The following is a 17772-nucleotide window of genomic DNA, read 5'->3' as shown; positions in this document are numbered from 1 at the left end:
GACCTCTTTAATTTTGTATGGTCCTTTCCAATTGGCAGCGAGCTTTTCTTCCCCCGACTTGTTGACTCCTTTGTCGTTTCTGATCAAAACCAAATCGTCTGGGGCGAAGCTTCTTCGAATGACCTTTTTGTTATATCTGTTTTTCATCCTTTGTTTCAATGCTGCTTCTCTGATGTGGGCTTGTTCTCGGACTTAAGGGAGTAGCTCAAGTTCTTCTTTGTGCCCCTGTATATTTCCAATCTCGTCGTAGAAGCTCACCCTTGGACTCTACTCGTTGATTTCGACTGGTATCATGGCTTCTATGCCATAAGCAAGTCGGAAGGACGTTTCCCCTGTGGCAGACTGAGGTGTGGTCCGATAAGCCCAAAGTACTTGTGGGAGCTCCTCGGCACAGGCTCCCTTTACGTCCTGCAACCTTTTCTTCAACCCTGCCAGTATGACCTTGTTTGCTGCCTCGGCTTGTCCATTTGCTTGTGGATGTTCCACCGATGTAAACTGATGTTTGATTTTCATGCTGGCCACCAGGTTTTTTAAGATTGAATCGGTGAACTGAGTGCCATTATCGGTAGTGATGGAGTGAGGTACTCCATATCTGGTGATAATGTTCTTGTAGAGGAACTTTTGACTTCTCTGAGCGGTGATGGTAGCCAATGGTTCTGCTTCTATCCACTTTGTGAAATAATTCACTCCTACTATTAGATACTTTACTTACCCCGGCGCTTGGGGGAATGGTCCTAGCAAGTCCAACCCCCATTTTGCGAAAGGCCATGGGGAAGTTATACTAATGAGCTCCTCTGGAGGAGCTACATGGAAGTTTGCATGCATTTGGCATGGTTGGCACTTTTTCACAAATTCTGTGGAATCTTTTTGTAAGGCCGGCCAGTAGAACCCAGCTCGGATTACCTTTCTGGCTAACGACCTTGCCCCAAGATGGTTCTTGCAGATTTCATTGTGCACCTCCTCTAGCACCTCGGTTGTCTTTGAGGTCGGGACGCACTTTAGTAGTGGTGTTGATATTCCCCTTTTATAGAGGATATTTTTCACCAGCGTGTAGTTTTGTGCTTCCCTCCGGATCTTTTTGGCCTCTTTTTCCTCTTTGGGGAGGATGTCGAATTTCAGGTATTCGACTAAGGGCTTCATCCACCCGAGATCTAACCCGGCGATTTCAAAGACATTTTGAACAGCCTCCGTTTTGACCACGGAGGGCTCGGGAAGAGTTTCTTGGATTAGGCTTCTGTTGTTCCCTCCTGGTTTGGTACTTGCAAGCTTGGAGAGGGCATCTGCCCTACTGTTGAGGTCCCGAGTTATATGCTTCACCTCAGTCTCCTCAAAGCGCCTAAGATGGTCCAAGGTTTTGTCCAAGTACCTTTTCATGTTGGGATCTTTGGCCTGATACTCTCCGTTTATTTAGGAAGTCACCACCTGAGAATCACTGAATACCATTACTTTGGTGGCGCCAACTTCCACTGCCAGCTTTAACCCTGCAATCAAGGCTTCATATTCTGCCTGATTGTTGGAAGCTAGGAACTCGAACTTGAGGGAGACTTCTATTTGCGTTCCCCCTTCGCTGACCAGTATTATGCCTACACTGCTTCCAACCTTGTTGGAGGACCTATCTACATATAATTCCCATGTAGTGGACTTTTTCTCTTGATCTCCAGCGTATTCTGCTAGGAAGTCGGTGAGGCATTGGGCTTTTATTGCCGTCCGGGATTCGTATTTCAGGTCAAATTCGGAGAGCTCAATTGCCCATTGAACCATTCTGCCCGCAATATCCATCTTCTGGAAGATCTGTTTCATGGGCTGGTTCGTTCGGACTTTTATCGTGTGCGCTTGGAAATACGGCCGTAATCGGCGTGAGGCTACTACTAAGGAGTATGCAAACTTTTCAAGTTTTTGATACTTTAGTTCAGGGCCTTATAAAACTTTGCTGGTGAAGTACACAGGATGCTGCTCGACCTCATCTTCCCGTATTAGAGCTGATGCTATAGCTCTGTCTGCTACTGACAGATACAGGACGAGCTCTTCCCCGACTATGGGTTGGGTCAAAATTGGAGGCTGGCTCAAAAACCTTTTAAACTCTTGGAATGCTTCTTCGCATTCTGGAGTCCATTCAAACTGGCATCCTTTTCTTAGTAGAGAGAATAGTGGAAAGGATCTTAGTGCCGATCCCGCCAGGAATCTGGAAAGGGTAGCGAGTCGGCCATTCAATTGTTGGACCTCCCTTAGACAAGTCGGGCTTTTCATTTCTAGAATAGCTTTGCACTTTTCGGGGTTTGCTTCGATCCCTCTTTGTGTTAGTATGAACCCTAGAAACTTTCCCGCCTCCACTGCGAAGGTACATTTTGTGGGATTTAGTCTCATCCCATGTAACCTTACGGTGTTGAAAACTTGTGAGAGATCTGTCAAGAGGTCGGTCTCCTCCTTGGTTTTCACCAGCATGTCATCTACGTAGACCTCCATTAAGTTCTCGAGGTGGGGAGCAACCACTTTATTCATCAACCTTTGATATGTGGTCCCAGCATTTTTTAATCCAAAAGGCATTACCACATAGCAGTAGTTTGCTCTAGGTGTGACGAATAAAGTTTTTTTCTCATCCAGCTTATACATCAGAATTTGGTTGTATCCCGAGTAAGCGTCCATTTATGACAAGTACTGATACCCTGAGCTCACATCTACAGGGTGTCAATACTGGGAAGTGGATATGGGTTTTTGGGGCATGCCTTGTTCAGGTCGGTGTAGTCGACGCACATCCTCCACTTGCCGTTTTGCTTTTTTACTAGCACTACATTTGCTAGCCATGCCGGATACTTGACCTCTCGGATGAAGTCGGGCTCCAAGAGGGCTTGTACTTGCTCCTCCACCACCTGAGCTCGTTCTGTTCCGAGCTTGCGCCTGCGCTGCTGTACGGGTCGTGATCCGGGGTGTACTGAAAGCTTGTGGGACATGAGCTGAGGGTCTATCCCTGGCATGTCGGAAGCTTTCCAAGCGAAGAGGTCGGAATTATCTCGCAGGAGCTTTATCAGCCTCTGTTTCAAATCTCCATCTAGACTGGCTCCTATGTTGATATTTTTTCCATCCTTGATGACGGAATTTTTGCCAGTAAAGAATTTCATAAAAAACAGTCGCATTGTAGATATAGTCTCTAAACAAACAGAAATCCCTTCGTACAAACGTTTTGGTTGTCACAAGTAACAAACCCCTTTAAAATTGATAACTGAGTATTTAAACCTCGGGTCGTCTTCTCAAGGAACTGCGAGGAAGTATGTTCTTATTATTGGTTATAAAGGTTGTAATCGGGGTTTAGAAGGTGAGAAGCAAGTGATTTAAATGACGAGTGAATTAAATGGCAATTAAAAATAAATAATAACTGTAAAACAAGTTTTGGCAAGATAAGGGAAATTAGAAGTCCAACTTAGCTATCCCTCTCAACAATAATGAAAGTTGTATCTTAATTCCACTTGGTCAACCTTTACCAGGGCAAAGGAAAGTCAAGGGACTAATTAAATTGACCTTTGAATCCTAATTATTTCTTAAGAAAAGGTTGGGATTATTTAAGTTCAGCTCAATTAGCGAGATAACGATTATCAATTATGTTGAGTTTAATAACTGTTGAGTTACTGAATTCTTAACCAGAACCAAAAGGGAAAAAAAGTAAAATTGCTGAAATAATAAAAATATCCTTAGATGGGAAGCAATGGCAACTTAAATCAAAGAGAACAATCATAGACTGAAAATACCTCAATTATCATTAATTCAAATAACAATCTGTAACATGGAATAATTCATAAATCAAATTATAATAATCAATTCAAATGTTGGAATAAATAATTGTAGAACTAAAATAAAAGAACATTTAAACCTGGATCCAGAGTTACTCCCAAAACAAGAAGAAGTCCTAAATCCTAAGAGAGAGAGAAAATCTCTCTCTAGACTAAATCTAAATCATAGAAAACTAGAAATTGGCGAGCTCTCCAAATGGATGCTTTCCCCCACTTCTTAACCTCTGGTCTATGCCTTCTGGACTTGGATTTGGGCTAAAAAGGGCCTCAAAACTCGTTATGAGCGTTTTCTGCAATTTCTGGTGCGTGGCCTCTGTCACGCGTCCGCGTGGGTCACGCGGTCGCGTCATTCGGAGCTTTTCCTTGCCACGCGATCGCGTCAGTCATGCGACCGCGTCATGTGCGTTCTGCTTAAGGCGCACGGTCGCGTCAGTCATGCGGTCGCGTTGCTGCTGATTCGTGCTTGGCACGCGATCGCGTCGTCCATGCGATCGCGTGGATACCAGTTTCCTTAAAGCTCCGTTTTGCTTTCTCCTTTCCTTTTAGTATGTTTCCTTTTTCATTCTTTAAGTCATTCTGCCTTAGAAAATCTGAAACTACTCAACACACTAATCACGGCATCGAATGGGAATAAAGGTAATTAAAATAATTAATTTTCAAAGCTTAGGAAACATGTTTTTCACAATATGACATAATAAGGAAGGGAAAGTAAAACCATGCAATTAATGTGAATAAGTAGGTGAGGGATTGTATAAATCACTCAAATTAAGCACAAAAGATCTCATGAAATATGGGTTTATCAATCCTCTTTTCCGATTTGAACCTCTTCAGTTCTTCCCCCCGGCTGTGGCCGCAGCTCTTCTTTAGCTTTTATTCCCCCGAGCTCTATGGTGTGAACTTCCTTGCTCTTTCCTCGGAGGTTCAAGCTTTCGTTGTAGCATTTTCTTGCCAATTTCTGGTCTTCCCGTACCGTTGCTATTCCCTTAGGTGTTGGGAATTTCATGCAAAGATGAGGGGTTGACACCACCGCTCCGATCCGATTTAGCGTAGTCCTGCCAATCAAGGCATTATACGCCGATCCGACATCGATGACGATAAAGTCTATGCTCAGAGTTTTGGAATTTTTCCCCTTTTCGAAGGTCGTGTGGAGGGGGATGTATCCCAGTGGCTTTATTGGCATGTCTTCTAGTCCATACAGGGTGTTCGGGTAAGCTTTTAGCTCCCTTTCATCCAACCCTAACTTGTCGAATACGGGTTTAAAGAGGATGTCAGCCGAACTCCCTTGGTCCACCAAGGTTCTGTGGAGGTTGGCATTCGCCAAGATCATGGTTATCACCACCGGGTCGTCATGCCCGGGCATGATCCCTTGCCCATCCTCTTTGGTGAACGAGATGGTTGGGAGATCGGGAGTCTTGTTCCCGACTTGATAGACCTGCTTTAGATGTCTCTTGCGAGATGACTTGGTGAGCCCTCCTCCTCCGAACCCTCCTGAGATCATGTGTACATGTCTCTCTAGGTCTGTGGTGGTGGGTCTCTTCGATCACTGTCCTCTCGCTTCCTTTTTCCGTGATTGTCCGACCTTTCTACGAGATATCTGTCGAGCCGACCTTCTCTGGCCAACTTTTCTATCACATTTTTGAGGTCGTAACAGTCGTTTGTAGGATGGCCGTACATTTTGTGGTATTCGCAATAGTCGCTGCGACTTCCCCCCTTTTTGTTCTTGATGGGCCTAGGGGGTGGAAGCCTTTCAGTGTGGCAAATTTCACTATACACATCGACTAGGGAGACTTTCAGAGGAGTGTAAGAGTGATATCTCCTTGGCTTTTCCATGCCAATCTCCTCTTTCTTCTTGGATTCTCTCTCTTTTTCTTTCGACAGGTGAGAGTGTCCAGGCCGCCAATTCGACTCTCGTAGTCTAGCATTTTCCTCCATGTTGATGTACTTTTCAGCTCTTTCCTGTACATCGTTTAGGGAGGTAGGGTGCCTTTTTGATATGGACTGGGAGAAAGAGCCTTCCCTGAGCCCATTTACTAGGCCCATGATTACTGCCTCTGTGGGCAAGTCTTGAATTTTCAAGCACGCTTTGTTGAACCTTTCCATGCTTCTCAAAGGTTCTCCGACCTCTTGTTTCACACCCAGGAGGCTTGGTGCGTGCTTTACCTTGTCTTTCTGTATAGAGAATCGCATCAGGAATTTCCGCGAGAGGTCGTCGAAGCTCGTGACCGACCTTGGAGGGAGGCTATCGAACCACTTCATCGCTGCTTTCGTCAAGGTGGTCGGAAAGGCTTTGCAGCGAGTGGCATCAGAAGCGTTGGCCAGGTACATCCGACTCTTGAAGTTGCTCAGATGATGCTTTGGATCCGTGGTCCCGTCATAGAGGTCCATATCAGGGCTCTTGAAGTTCCTAGGAACTTTTGCCCTCATTATGTCCTCACTAAACGGATCGTCCTCCCTTAAGGGTGAATCTTCTCGGTCACTGCGAGGGTTCTGGTACTTAAGGGAAGATTCTAGCCTCAAGAGTTTTTCTTCTAACTCTTTTCGTCGCTCTATTTCTTCCCTTAGGTTCCTTTCCGCCTCTCGTTGTCGCTGTAATTCCTGTTCTAGCTGCTCCAGACGTCCCTGGTGGCCGTTGACCAATCCCATTAGTTCGGCTGCATGGGGCAGTCATTCCTTTCCAGATTCACGCCCTTCAGAGGAATTTACCTTTGGGTTTTTTTATCCCATAGGTACCCTCTTTTTGTTGGTCATTCGCTTCCTGGTGGAAGGTCATGTCCGCCTCATTGTTTCCTGTGTTCAGATTTTTTTGTTCTGAATCGGTCATGGCGTGGCCATCTTCGGGTGAGTTGTCCGCCATTGAATGATGATCTCTCAGGTCCCCGGCAACGGCACCAATGTTACATTGGGTAACCGGAGATTGATGGACTGGACTGGCAAGGTTGGCCCAATCGTCTTGGGAAGAAGGCCTTTAGGCTTGGTCTCGCGTTCGAGACCTTCGTCCGACTTGTGTGTATGGAAGAATGGGAGGTGGTACCTGCAAAGACACTCCAATGCCTAAGTCAGCAAAGGTCTAAACAGGTTTAGAGTGTATGGGAACTTAGAGATACCTAAGGGTTGTTAGTGTACTTATAGGGGTGAACCCATAACCATCGTTGGAGTGGTTCCACCTTTTAAGGAGGATAACCGTCCCTTTATCTTAGGGAGGTTGAGATTTGACTCCTGAAAGTGGGTTGAGAGATTTTAGGGACAGTTACTTATTTGAACAAGTGTTACCTGCCACCTAATCTGACTCCCGACTTCCTTTTAGTGGAGTCTTCGTAGAATCCAACCTCTTGGACGGAGGTCGGTTGCGTGGGGAGGCTAATCTATGGATTGGGCCTCTTTGTCTTATTTGGTCTTGGGCCTTAGTGTTAGGTAAGGGTATGAACAACTTCTTTATTAGAATTATTTCTTTCCAAACTAGCTTGGTCATTATCTCTAATAAGTAAGTCCTTGCTATTAATTGCACCCTTATCAGACTTTCTTCTATTAGAGCGTTTGACCATCATCCACGATCCAAAGTTTGGGGGGTCTTGAGAATATTTGCTAATGGTTGAGTGGTTCTGGGCTCCTTGATTCTTGCTAGGATTAGTAATAATTCATGGATCATGATTACCCCTATTCTACCCCCATTTTGCCGGCAGTTTCGACCTCCTTGTTAAGCCCACTATCCTCTGGTGGTTCACTGCATTTCTCCGATCAACAACCATATTTGCCATGATTGAATCAGATGAGATGTAATCCCTGATACTTAATGTAGCAGATGAGATGTAACTCCTGATACTCAATGTTGATAATAGTTTCAAGGACTGATATTTTCGCCATTAGCTTCTTTGACAAATCAATCTCCACACATATTCTTGAAAACTTTCTTCAATAGTGAATAGAGGTTGCGCAATCTATTTTTAGCATAGTACCAATAGTGGATCCAACATGCCAAAAAAATGATGGTTATATAGTTCAATGTGCAAGTTAAGGATACGAATTCGAGTTTCGATCTTCTTCACTTGATTCTCAAAGGACAGAAAAAAAAGTCTCCTCCTTTGCACTATAAAATATTTCCCAACAATCATTCACGGACCATCCAGTAACACATGGCAGTAGTCTTCTTGATATAAAAAATGAATCAAAAAGTAAACACGACCCATATCAATGATGTTAATCTTATCTTTCTTTACCCAATCTCTATTGAGGTGTTGTTTCATAAATTCCAAACCCTCTCACTTTCCAAGAACTTTGACCATGAGAGCAGCGTGTCATGGTTTACGTCATTTATGAAAGTCATCATTTGTAACTTGAATGATTGGACAAGGGTCACAAGCAGTATCCCTAACAGAGTCATCTTCGACACTCTTTGTCCCTTTTAATTTGTACCACTTGTCCTCAAGGTTAGGTTAGTCTTCTTCAATGTCTTCCGAAAGATCTTTAATATCATCCATTCCATTGCCTAGAACTTTCAGTAACAATTCTTTATAAGAAATTTTCATAGTAGTTTAGGTTTCATCATCGATCATCATAAGGTTTTTTGGGAGATCAGGGTCCACCTCTTCTCGTGCTTTAACTTTTTTAATGTTTTTTTTCATAAGATCAATTTCTTCTACCGAAATGTTAGGAAAGCGCTCTGAACTCATCAAAACAAAACACAAAAATAAACTTTGATGGTTATTAAACTTATTTAAATCTTTCGTAGTCAATTTTATCAGTGTCAAAATCTTTTATAATAAAAAATAATTATTTGCTCTACAAACTTATTTGTTCATATATTCTATTGATATCTAACATAAGAAATTGACTTGAACTAAATAATTTAATGAAATAAAAAAAAGTTAAAAATGGATATGATAATAAAGATTTGTTCATATTTAAAATATTGAAGCAAATATTATTAAAAATGGATCAAATGACATAATTTTTTTATTCTCAGAAAAAAAAAATGATTGAAAACTGTATTGGATTTTGCTTAAAATTAAATTTGTACTGCCTATTTTGTATTCATTTGTTTTGTTTTGGTTTGTCAATCAAAGGCTTAAGAGTTAAGAATGAATTACAATTAAAACATCGGAGGACAGTAAGACTTTTACAGAGGATGAGCAGGATTAATAACTTCTGACTCCCATTTCTGATATCCCCACCTCCCACTGTCAAACACAAACAACCGCGTCTCTCCCTTTCTCTCTCTCTCTCTATCCATTCTCCATAAATTACCATCTTCTTCGCACTCTCTTTCACTCATATTCTCCATTCCCCCAGATCTTCACTCTCACTCACTCACACTTCTCCATCAATGTCGTCCACCGGATCCGGATCCGCCCCCAACGGCGAAGCCACTCCGCCGTCGCAACGCAAGGTGGCTCTGATAACCGGAATCACGGGTCAGGACGGTTCCTACCTGACGGAATTCTTGATGGAGAAGGGTTACGAGGTGCACGGCCTCATCCGCCGTTCCTCCAACTTCAACACGCAGCGGATCGAGCACATATACGTGGACCCACACAACGCCCACAAAGCACGCATGAAGCTCCACTACGCCGACCTCTCCGACGCCTCCTCCCTCCGCCGATGGCTCGACACCATCCTCCCCGACGAGGTCTACAACCTCGCCGCCCAGTCCCACGTCGCAGTCTCCTTCGAGATCCCCGACTACACCGCCGACGTCGTCGCCACCGGGGCCCTCCGCCTTCTGGAGGCCGTGCGCTCCCACATCTCCGCCACCGGGCGCTCGCACATCCGGTATTACCAGGCGGGATCCTCGGAGATGTTCGGGTCTACACCACCCCCTCAGGACGAGACCACACCGTTTCACCCGAGATCCCCTTACGCTGCATCCAAGTGCGCGGCGCACTGGTACACCGTCAATTACCGCGAGGCCTACGGGATCTTCGCCTGCAACGGCATCCTCTTTAACCACGAGTCTCCTCGCAGAGGTGAGAATTTTGTGACGCGCAAGATCACGCGGGCCGTGGGCCGGATCAAGATCGGGCTTCAGAGAAAGCTCTTCTTGGGGAATCTTCAGGCTTCTAGGGATTGGGGTTTCGCCGGGGATTACGTGGAGGCTATGTGGCTGATGCTGCAGCAGGAGAAGCCCGACGACTATGTGGTGGCCACGGAGGAGTCTCACACCGTCGAAGAGTTCCTGGAGGTGGCGTTCGGTCATGTGGGCCTGAATTGGAGGGACCATGTTGCTATTGACAAGAGGTATTTTAGGCCCACTGAGGTGGATAACCTCAAGGGTGATGCTACAAAGGCCAAGAAGGTGCTTGGGTGGAAGCCCAGGGTGGGCTTTGAGCAGCTCGTCAAGATGATGGTCGATCAGGATGTTGAGTTGGCTAAGAAGGAGAAGGTTCTTGTTGATGCTGGCTACATTGATGCTCAGCAACAACCTTGATCTGCTACACTCCCTACTCCCTTTCTTCCAATTTTTTTTCTTTTTTGGTTTTGTTTTCAGTTTAGATCAATATTGCCACAAATTTAATTTAATTTAAGGAACTTTTTTTTTTCTCTGTTTTAGTCATATAATTCTGTTCTTGTTAAATGATTCAATTTCATCATCATAGCTTAAGAGAGTTTATAAATCTATGAGTACGTTTTGGTTTTGGGGTTGTCTTACTGTTGTAAGAAGTGCATTGCTTGATATAATATCGCTGTAACGTGTAACCCCCTCGAATTCAATTCATTCTATCCAATGCTCCTTTTCTCATACTTTCGTTACTTTGCTTTCATCTACTGTAGGCCTCAGGATGCTCTACTATTAGTCAATAATTAGTACTGAAATAGATTCTACCTGGATCTTCGTTTTACTGCACGATTTCGTCATTTGAATTAATTTGTCTGTCTATAGTCAATAAAAAAGAGCTAAAGCTCTGTCCTTATTACTTTGGCTGGATCCTAGATCGATGGGACTGGGAGCATTCGGTTAGTGTTGGAAGTTATCTTTCACTTGGAATATCTTCCGTCACACTTCATATGTAATCTGCATGATTCGTTTCTGTAATCTATTACTATATGACTAGGGATCATCATATCCGTAATCTGCATCCGGAGACAATGCTCTGCATGATTCATGTGTGTTTGATCCAATTTTCTCGTGTACTCCTTTCATGTCTTTTCCCCCACTGTTGGCTGTGTCTATTCTTTTGATTTTATAAGACAATTATATCAACAACATATTAACTACAATTTTGCATGCCCGATATAATACAACTTCATGTGAAACATCATTGCGCCCGTCGACAAGAAAAAAATGACTGTGAACGCCGTTAGCAAAGTGTATCACAAAGAAAGTGGCCATGTGCACATGTTGCAGTTGAGGTTACCACATTTTATACCAATCAAATATGGAAAACAACACTGTTAGGTTGTATTTGGTTTTTTCATTTTCAGTGTTTTTTGTTTTTTGGATTTTATGAATGAAAAAGTGAAAACAATAAAAAATGAAAACAGAAAATGAAAATGCAAAACAAAGGCACCCTAATATTTTAAGGTTTTCTTTTTCTCTGTTTTCTCTGTAATGAGTGCATAAGAATACATGAATTTTGTGTAAAATTACTTATAAAAAAAAACTAACAAGCATCTTAAAACAGTTGATGTCAAAAACGATATTTTAAATCCCTAGCCAATGGACGAAAACGTTGATATCACGTCTCATTGTTTGAATCAACACAGTCTCAATTTAGCAATCGAAACCAACACCTCAACACCCCCCCCCCCCCCCCCCCCCTCTTCTCTTTATTTTTTCTCCTCTTTTTTCCTCCGAAAAAAAGACTGCACATGTCATGTCAGTGATAGGGAACAAATCTCCCTTTGTTGAAGCATTGTAACATCGCTGGAAAGCTCCAAAGGTTGCCACGTATTAGATCTCAATTAAATGAAAACCTCTATACACAATATTAATAGACGACCATGTGAATGTGATCCCTTCAAGTTCCAAACTACCTCAGATTCAATAACAAGCATGGAGCCCTCTGAATATATGGACAAGAACCAAACCTGTTGATCTAACTATGCATCAGTAGAAGGTGAATTTGTTTCTGAAACTGTTGGCAAACTAGAGGGTGAGGCTAAGTTTTTATCTTTGTCAACTGTAGAAAATGCGAAGGGCTTGACAGAAGATCGGAGAGATTCTGGGCCCTCTGCTGCAATCCTCTTGCACAATGCGTCGCAGTTATTGATAACTTCAGTCAACCTTCCTTTGAGCTCACCAATTTCCACCTGAAGTGAATGAACTGAATGCACAAACAATGGTAAGCCGGAAAAATATATGGTGGTAATCATCCACTAATAAGTGGTTCAACAATCATGACTACATCAAAGTATAAACATGGTCAGGATATTATGATTTGGTGAGCCTTCTAAAGTTCTATGAGCCTAAGACCATTGAAAGAAGGAATCTTCTCTTTCAAGTTAACAGATTCTGAAACCATCTGTCACAGATTTTTACAGTTTTACTCACTGCGCCTACAAAGTTATAAAGACCTTGATTGCACACATTATTAAAACAAGTGTGTTAATAATTACCTCCCGATAGATGCTGTGAAGTAGTCCTCATTGTGGACATGGAGTAGTTATATCTCTGAAGAAGTTTGATTGCCAGAGCATCTGCGACTTCTATTTTGTTTTCTATCTCCTCCTGCAAGGATTTGTGTCAATTTTCTGCATGTACAGGATAACAGGAATATCTCATTGCTTTTATAAGTCATAATGAAGGAATACAAGTCAAGTTTCCTAAGTGGCAACAATACAATGATAGTCGAAACAACATAATATAGAAACAACAAAAAAAATGATCAAGGGGTAGCCAGAAAATAGGAGTTTCACATTCCGATAAAGATTCATCCTACTTGGTAACTTATTTTGAATTTGATAATCATGTCCACTGCATATGTACATTAGACACATTAAGCCGGCAGTTATCACCATGTAAGGGTTCCCTACTATTCATCATTTTATTTATTTATTTTTGTCAATTTTTCCTCTCCAAACATACTTCAATTCACTAAACTAAACAAAGAATTAGCATCACCATTCAGAATCTCCTGCCTACAAAAGTCAAACTAATGATAGGAGATAACTTTTTCATGATCATTCACCACCAATATTTTCATATTGAAATAGTTAAAAAGGTATACAAAATTACAAATCCTTTTAATCAGTGTGGAAGGTTGAAACAGTCTAGTTCTAGCTAATGTATTAGGATTTCACTATGGTTGAACTCTATGAGTGACTTTGCAGGCAATTCTTCAAGTTTCAAAACTTATGAGATGCTATCAATAAACTTTACATCATGACATTTTACCATTATTGAAGATATGAAGCAATTTCCCATTTCATGCAGCATTATACAGCCAAAAAATTGAGGTCTTGACAAATTATCACCATACCATTGTAACTGGCATTCCCAAAACACCACACCAAGATTACATTTCTTGAACCGACATATTATGTTAAAAACTAGAAATCATGCATTTATTGAACAGACCTGTCTTTTGCTGATTTTTTCAGCCTTTTCCTCTTGCCACTCACGATAGATTGAGAAGAGCTCCAGTATAACCTTTGGATTCACTATAGCTGTTTCAACCATAAAAAGAGAGCCGCTAAGTATTTGCTTTAAGAGGGCTGCGACCATGAAACGAGCCAACCTTCTTAAGCGAAGCTGAAAAACCTGAATCTTACTCACATCAAAGTATTTCATAAAACCAATAGAACCATAAGAAAGGAACAGAGGGCTCTCTCTCACATCAATGAGTGGAGGGCATTCCATTCAGCAATTTCAATTTTGCAATCTAGCATGACATATAGAGATATCTATGCCGTCAGCCTTTATTAATTGAAGTATGGAAAGGAAACAAGGGGTAAGGATTTTAAAGAGAAACTGAAGGGTTTATAGCTTTAGCCTTGGCAGATAAGCAACAGTAAGGGATTGAGTATCGTTGCTTATTCTACAATCAGTTTGGCTTAAAGTTACAGTATCCAAAACCTTTATCATAGGTCATATATTCTGCAAGTAACATATTAAGTAATAATTCACCAAAAAACAATTTATTTGAGTTTTCAGTTTTGATTTTTGAGGATTAATCAGTTGCAACCGAAGTATATATGATATGTATGAACATATTGGGGGGAAAGTAGAATGATTAAGGCATAGGAGATGCTTACCTGGAACTGAGGAGGAAGGCCTTCTCACCAAGATCTCAGTCAAGGTACCCTCTGTTGGGGGAGACGTTAGAATGGGCGATGTCTACAATACAGGAACAATAAAGTTAAGGGAAGGATAAAAAAACACAAGAAACAAATAATCAAACACCTGGTGTTCTTATTAATTACTAACAAAAACAAAGAACGTACTACATACCAGTTTGAGGGATTTGAGCTTGTCCAAGATGGGGTCAGAGGCTGCGGATCGCTCAGTTACGGTGGTGATTTTGTCACCCGGTGCCTTCAGCCATAACAAATTAATAAAGCAAACAAAAACAACATAGAATTTAATATAAGAAAGAATTATACTTGTAGAGTAGACTCTGAAGCACCCATGTTTTGAAATTGGGAATGGTGTGTTGAATCGAGCTCAAAATATCGAAATTCGAAACGTGGTGAGCTCTCGCACTCTCAAAGCTGTCGCAGATAAAGCAGTAAAACCTTCAATTTCATCAGTTGGAACTCAGCTCCTGCTTCTTTTCTTGACGATCTCGCTCCTCATGCTTGCGGAGCCATTCTCCATCTTTTTTATCGTTGTTTGGTTTTTTAATTTTTGGAAAGGGTGGGGGTGGGGAGTTTTGCAGTTATTCTAATGGTACGTCTAGTTATCTTTTACCTTTTAGAATATTTGTAAAGGAGAGGAGAAAATAGGACAATTTACTAATATAAATAGAATGCAAACTAATTTTACCAGAATGCATAAAATGAAAAATGGATATCAAAATGTATTTTTTGCATAATCTATGTAAACTGTGACAGGGGTCCCATGGTTTATACAATACACGTAATTTGTTATAGGGGTGTCGCGGTTTACGTGTGTTGGCGTGAGTTGTGCATAAATCGCGATAGGGGTGTAGCGGTTTATGCATTACTATAAATAGGCTGGAGGGATCTCGCGGATTACATTTGTGCGGGAAGAAAAACTATTCTAGAGAGAAAAGTGTTGGTTTTTAGAGAGAGGAGTAGAGAGAATAGTGGTTTATTTAAGTTGAGATTGGAGCCGGGACCATGGCAGAGGCAGGCAGTCTATACAGGCTCAACGACGTTGCGCACGTGGCCGAGAGCATACACGAAGAGGTTAGCATCATAATTTTCAGTTAATGTATTTTGTATAATATTGTTAGTTAAATTATTATTTTAATTATTTTTCGTAATTTATGTTATTTTTGTTATTTTTAATTTAGTTATTGTTAGTTAATATATCCTAATTTAGATTTAAATTATTATTTTAATCGAAAAATATAATATTTAAATTAGCAGTGTATGTTAGCAGTCTGAACTTTAAAATTGTATGTTAGCAGTCTAAACTTTAAAATTACTATTGGGTTTTTTTATATGTTTGGTTTATTCTGTGACATTCTGCAGCCGACTAGGTGTATATATAGTGTTCGGAGGCAGCAGAACATGCCTCTGCACGACAGGATCATACTGTTACTGGAGAGGGCCGGTTTATACTACCTGGCGAGGCTCAACGCCAGGTGGTTCTAGTTAGACAAGCCATTGGTCATGCTTTCATTGAGCGGTGGCATCCTGAGACTCATACCTTTCATATGCCCTTTGGAGAGTGCACTATCATGCTGCAGGATGTTGCATACTAGTTGGGCCTGCCCGTGGATGGTCTACCTATATCCGGATGCCTTACTAATTTTAAGAAGTTTATGGAAGAAGGCAGACTGGCGTGAAAGTGGTTTGAGGAGCTGTTTGGCGAGCTGCCACCACAGAATAAGGTAAAGCAGTTTACAGTCCACTTCACTTGGTTTTATGAGAGGTTCAGGGTGCTGCCAGATGATGCTACGGAGGATATCTACGCATATATGCACGGGCTTACATTATGATGCTGCTTTCCACTCAGTTCTTCGGTGACAAGAGTGAAAATTGGGTTCATATACGATGGTTGCCCTTTGTGGCGAGACTTGATGATATGGGCAGTTATAGCTGGGGTCGGCAGCGTTGGCCTGGCTATATCGGTGCATGTGTCGGGTGGCATTCAGCACAAGCCCGAGCTAGCATCGAACGTTGATTGGCTCCATGCCAAGGATGGGAGGGTGGGGACAGATGGTTCCCGAGCTACTACCAGGTATGGCACCTTAGTTGGTAGAACAGGTTCGATGCTGTCCTCAGTATCCCCCAGGTGCCTGATCCCGGGCCGTCGGCAGACTTCCTGCGATGGTGGTACAGAGAGGCTATTAGGTTTTTGTCGCCAAATTCCTCGATTGCCGATCCTAGGGCCGAGGAGATCTCACAGGATGTTGTTCAGCGAGGGTCGTCACAGGCTCCTCCGAGGGTATCCATGCCAGACGTGCCAGATAACAGGCGCGTTGAGCGACGACGACGCGTTGGAACCCGTGCTACAGACTGGGAGTGGCGATGCCTGGATGACATGATTCAGGATAACAGATCCGATGGCGATGGAGTCGGACATGCCGATCACCGTGTCCGGCGTGGCCGGCCGCACCGTCGGGGTGGTTCATCAGGGGGCACATCTGCTGGTCCTAGCGATAGACCCCCTAAGCATTCAGCGGCGGAGACCCAGGAGGTTCGTCTTACACATGTCTCTAGCTCCCAGATATACCACAACATCCATGGCCAGATGTATGATGACCTGGCGGGTCTGACTTTCACGATGGATATGGACTACAAGGTTGGGAGTTGACAGTTCTATTTCGATTTTGCAGATCTCATCCGTGATGACCGCCCTCCAGATTTTCATCAGCAGACCACACAGGATCAGTTGCCTGAGACCCAGTTCCAGATGGACGTTGCAGGGCTATCGCCCAGATATGGATGATATGCAGCGGTACTAGCCACAGATGTCTGACCCTCATGGATACTAGCCCCAACGACATGTAGACTTAAATGAGCCTACTGGCAATCTGTATGATAGTTGATTGGGCATGGGAGGGACGCCTGCATCTGCATATGGGACAGGATTGCATATCGAGCCTCCAGCACAGCAGCGCCAGAGGCCTACCAGAGTGAGACGGGTCGCTCGATGTGGGACAGGGTCGCATCTCCTGGGCGTATTTGGACACGACTCTGCCAACGAGGATGAGGATAGGCAGGGGCCGTAGCTTACTGTTTTATGTTTCTATTGATGATACCCATGTATGTCAGATTTACCATGTACTTTTGTATTATACGTGTTTGTACTTAGTTTATTTCTATTGAATTAGGTGTATGTAATGTATGTTTTTCGTTAACCTCACACTTTATTTACCATGTACTTTTTGTTAACCTCACACTATGTTTATTTCTATTAAATATTTATAGTAATGCATAAACCGCTACACCCCTATCGCGGTTTATGCCCAATTCACGCCAACACGTAAACCGCGACACCTCTGTCGCAGTTTATGACCAGTTCTTTTTGTACGTAATCCGCGATATCCCTAAAGCGAATTATGTGTATTGTGTAAACTGTCGTAATTTACACAAATTATACAAAAAATGCATTATGGTATTCATTTTACATTTTGTACATTATAGTAAAATTAGTTTGCTTTTATTTATATTAGTAAATTACCCGGAAAAATATTATAACTAATAAAATTTTATAATGGTCAATTGTTAATTGTTTAAGATTGGAGTTTGATGCACCTTAGAGGGAAAGGGAGTTGTGATCTAGTTAGATTTTTATATTCACATAATTTCAATTAATGAATAAGAAAGTCAATAGTTAATGTGAGAAAAAAAATTACCACGTCTAATTTGATTCAATAATAGAAAATAATAAAAATTAGTCCAAATAATTTAAAATTATTTT

The 17772-nt window shown here is 42.2% G+C and overlaps 4 protein-coding genes across 4 annotated transcripts; 1 reads left to right on the top strand and 3 right to left on the bottom strand.

The window, feature by feature from the left end:
* Window positions 1-267: 267 nt before the first annotated feature.
* LOC130980453 (uncharacterized) lies at window positions 268-1779 on the bottom strand. Its single transcript, XM_057904132.1, has 2 exons — window positions 1441-1779; window positions 268-669 (listed from the first exon to the last, which is right to left on the bottom strand). Exons 1-2 carry the CDS (start codon window positions 1777-1779, stop codon window positions 268-270), a joined length of 741 nt encoding a protein of 246 aa, XP_057760115.1.
* A 3515-nt stretch (window positions 1780-5294) lies between these two features.
* Window positions 5295-6107, bottom strand: LOC130980451 (uncharacterized). Its single transcript, XM_057904131.1, has one exon. It carries the CDS (start codon window positions 6105-6107, stop codon window positions 5295-5297), a length of 813 nt encoding a protein of 270 aa, XP_057760114.1.
* A 2808-nt stretch (window positions 6108-8915) lies between these two features.
* LOC130983029 (GDP-mannose 4,6 dehydratase 1) lies at window positions 8916-10517 on the top strand. Its single transcript, XM_057907197.1, has one exon. The coding sequence runs from the start codon at window positions 9103-9105 to the stop codon at window positions 10201-10203; it is 1101 nt and encodes a 366-aa protein (XP_057763180.1). The 5' UTR covers window positions 8916-9102; the 3' UTR covers window positions 10204-10517.
* A 774-nt stretch (window positions 10518-11291) lies between these two features.
* LOC130979478 (uncharacterized) lies at window positions 11292-14577 on the bottom strand. The gene is made up of 6 exons (XM_057902929.1): window positions 14319-14577; window positions 14167-14250; window positions 13971-14052; window positions 13294-13382; window positions 12333-12444; window positions 11292-12040 (listed from the first exon to the last, which is right to left on the bottom strand). The coding sequence occupies exons 1-6, from the start codon at window positions 14343-14345 to the stop codon at window positions 11817-11819; spliced, it is 618 nt and encodes a 205-aa protein (XP_057758912.1). The 5' UTR covers window positions 14346-14577; the 3' UTR covers window positions 11292-11816.
* Window positions 14578-17772: the final 3195 nt, after the last annotated feature.

This window comes from Arachis stenosperma, chromosome 5, assembly GCF_014773155.1.
Source record: "Arachis stenosperma cultivar V10309 chromosome 5, arast.V10309.gnm1.PFL2, whole genome shotgun sequence".
NCBI lineage: Eukaryota > Viridiplantae > Streptophyta > Magnoliopsida > Fabales > Fabaceae > Arachis > Arachis stenosperma.
The sequence above is the reverse complement of the archived record's forward strand: the minus strand, read 5'-3'. Positions and strand labels throughout refer to the sequence as shown.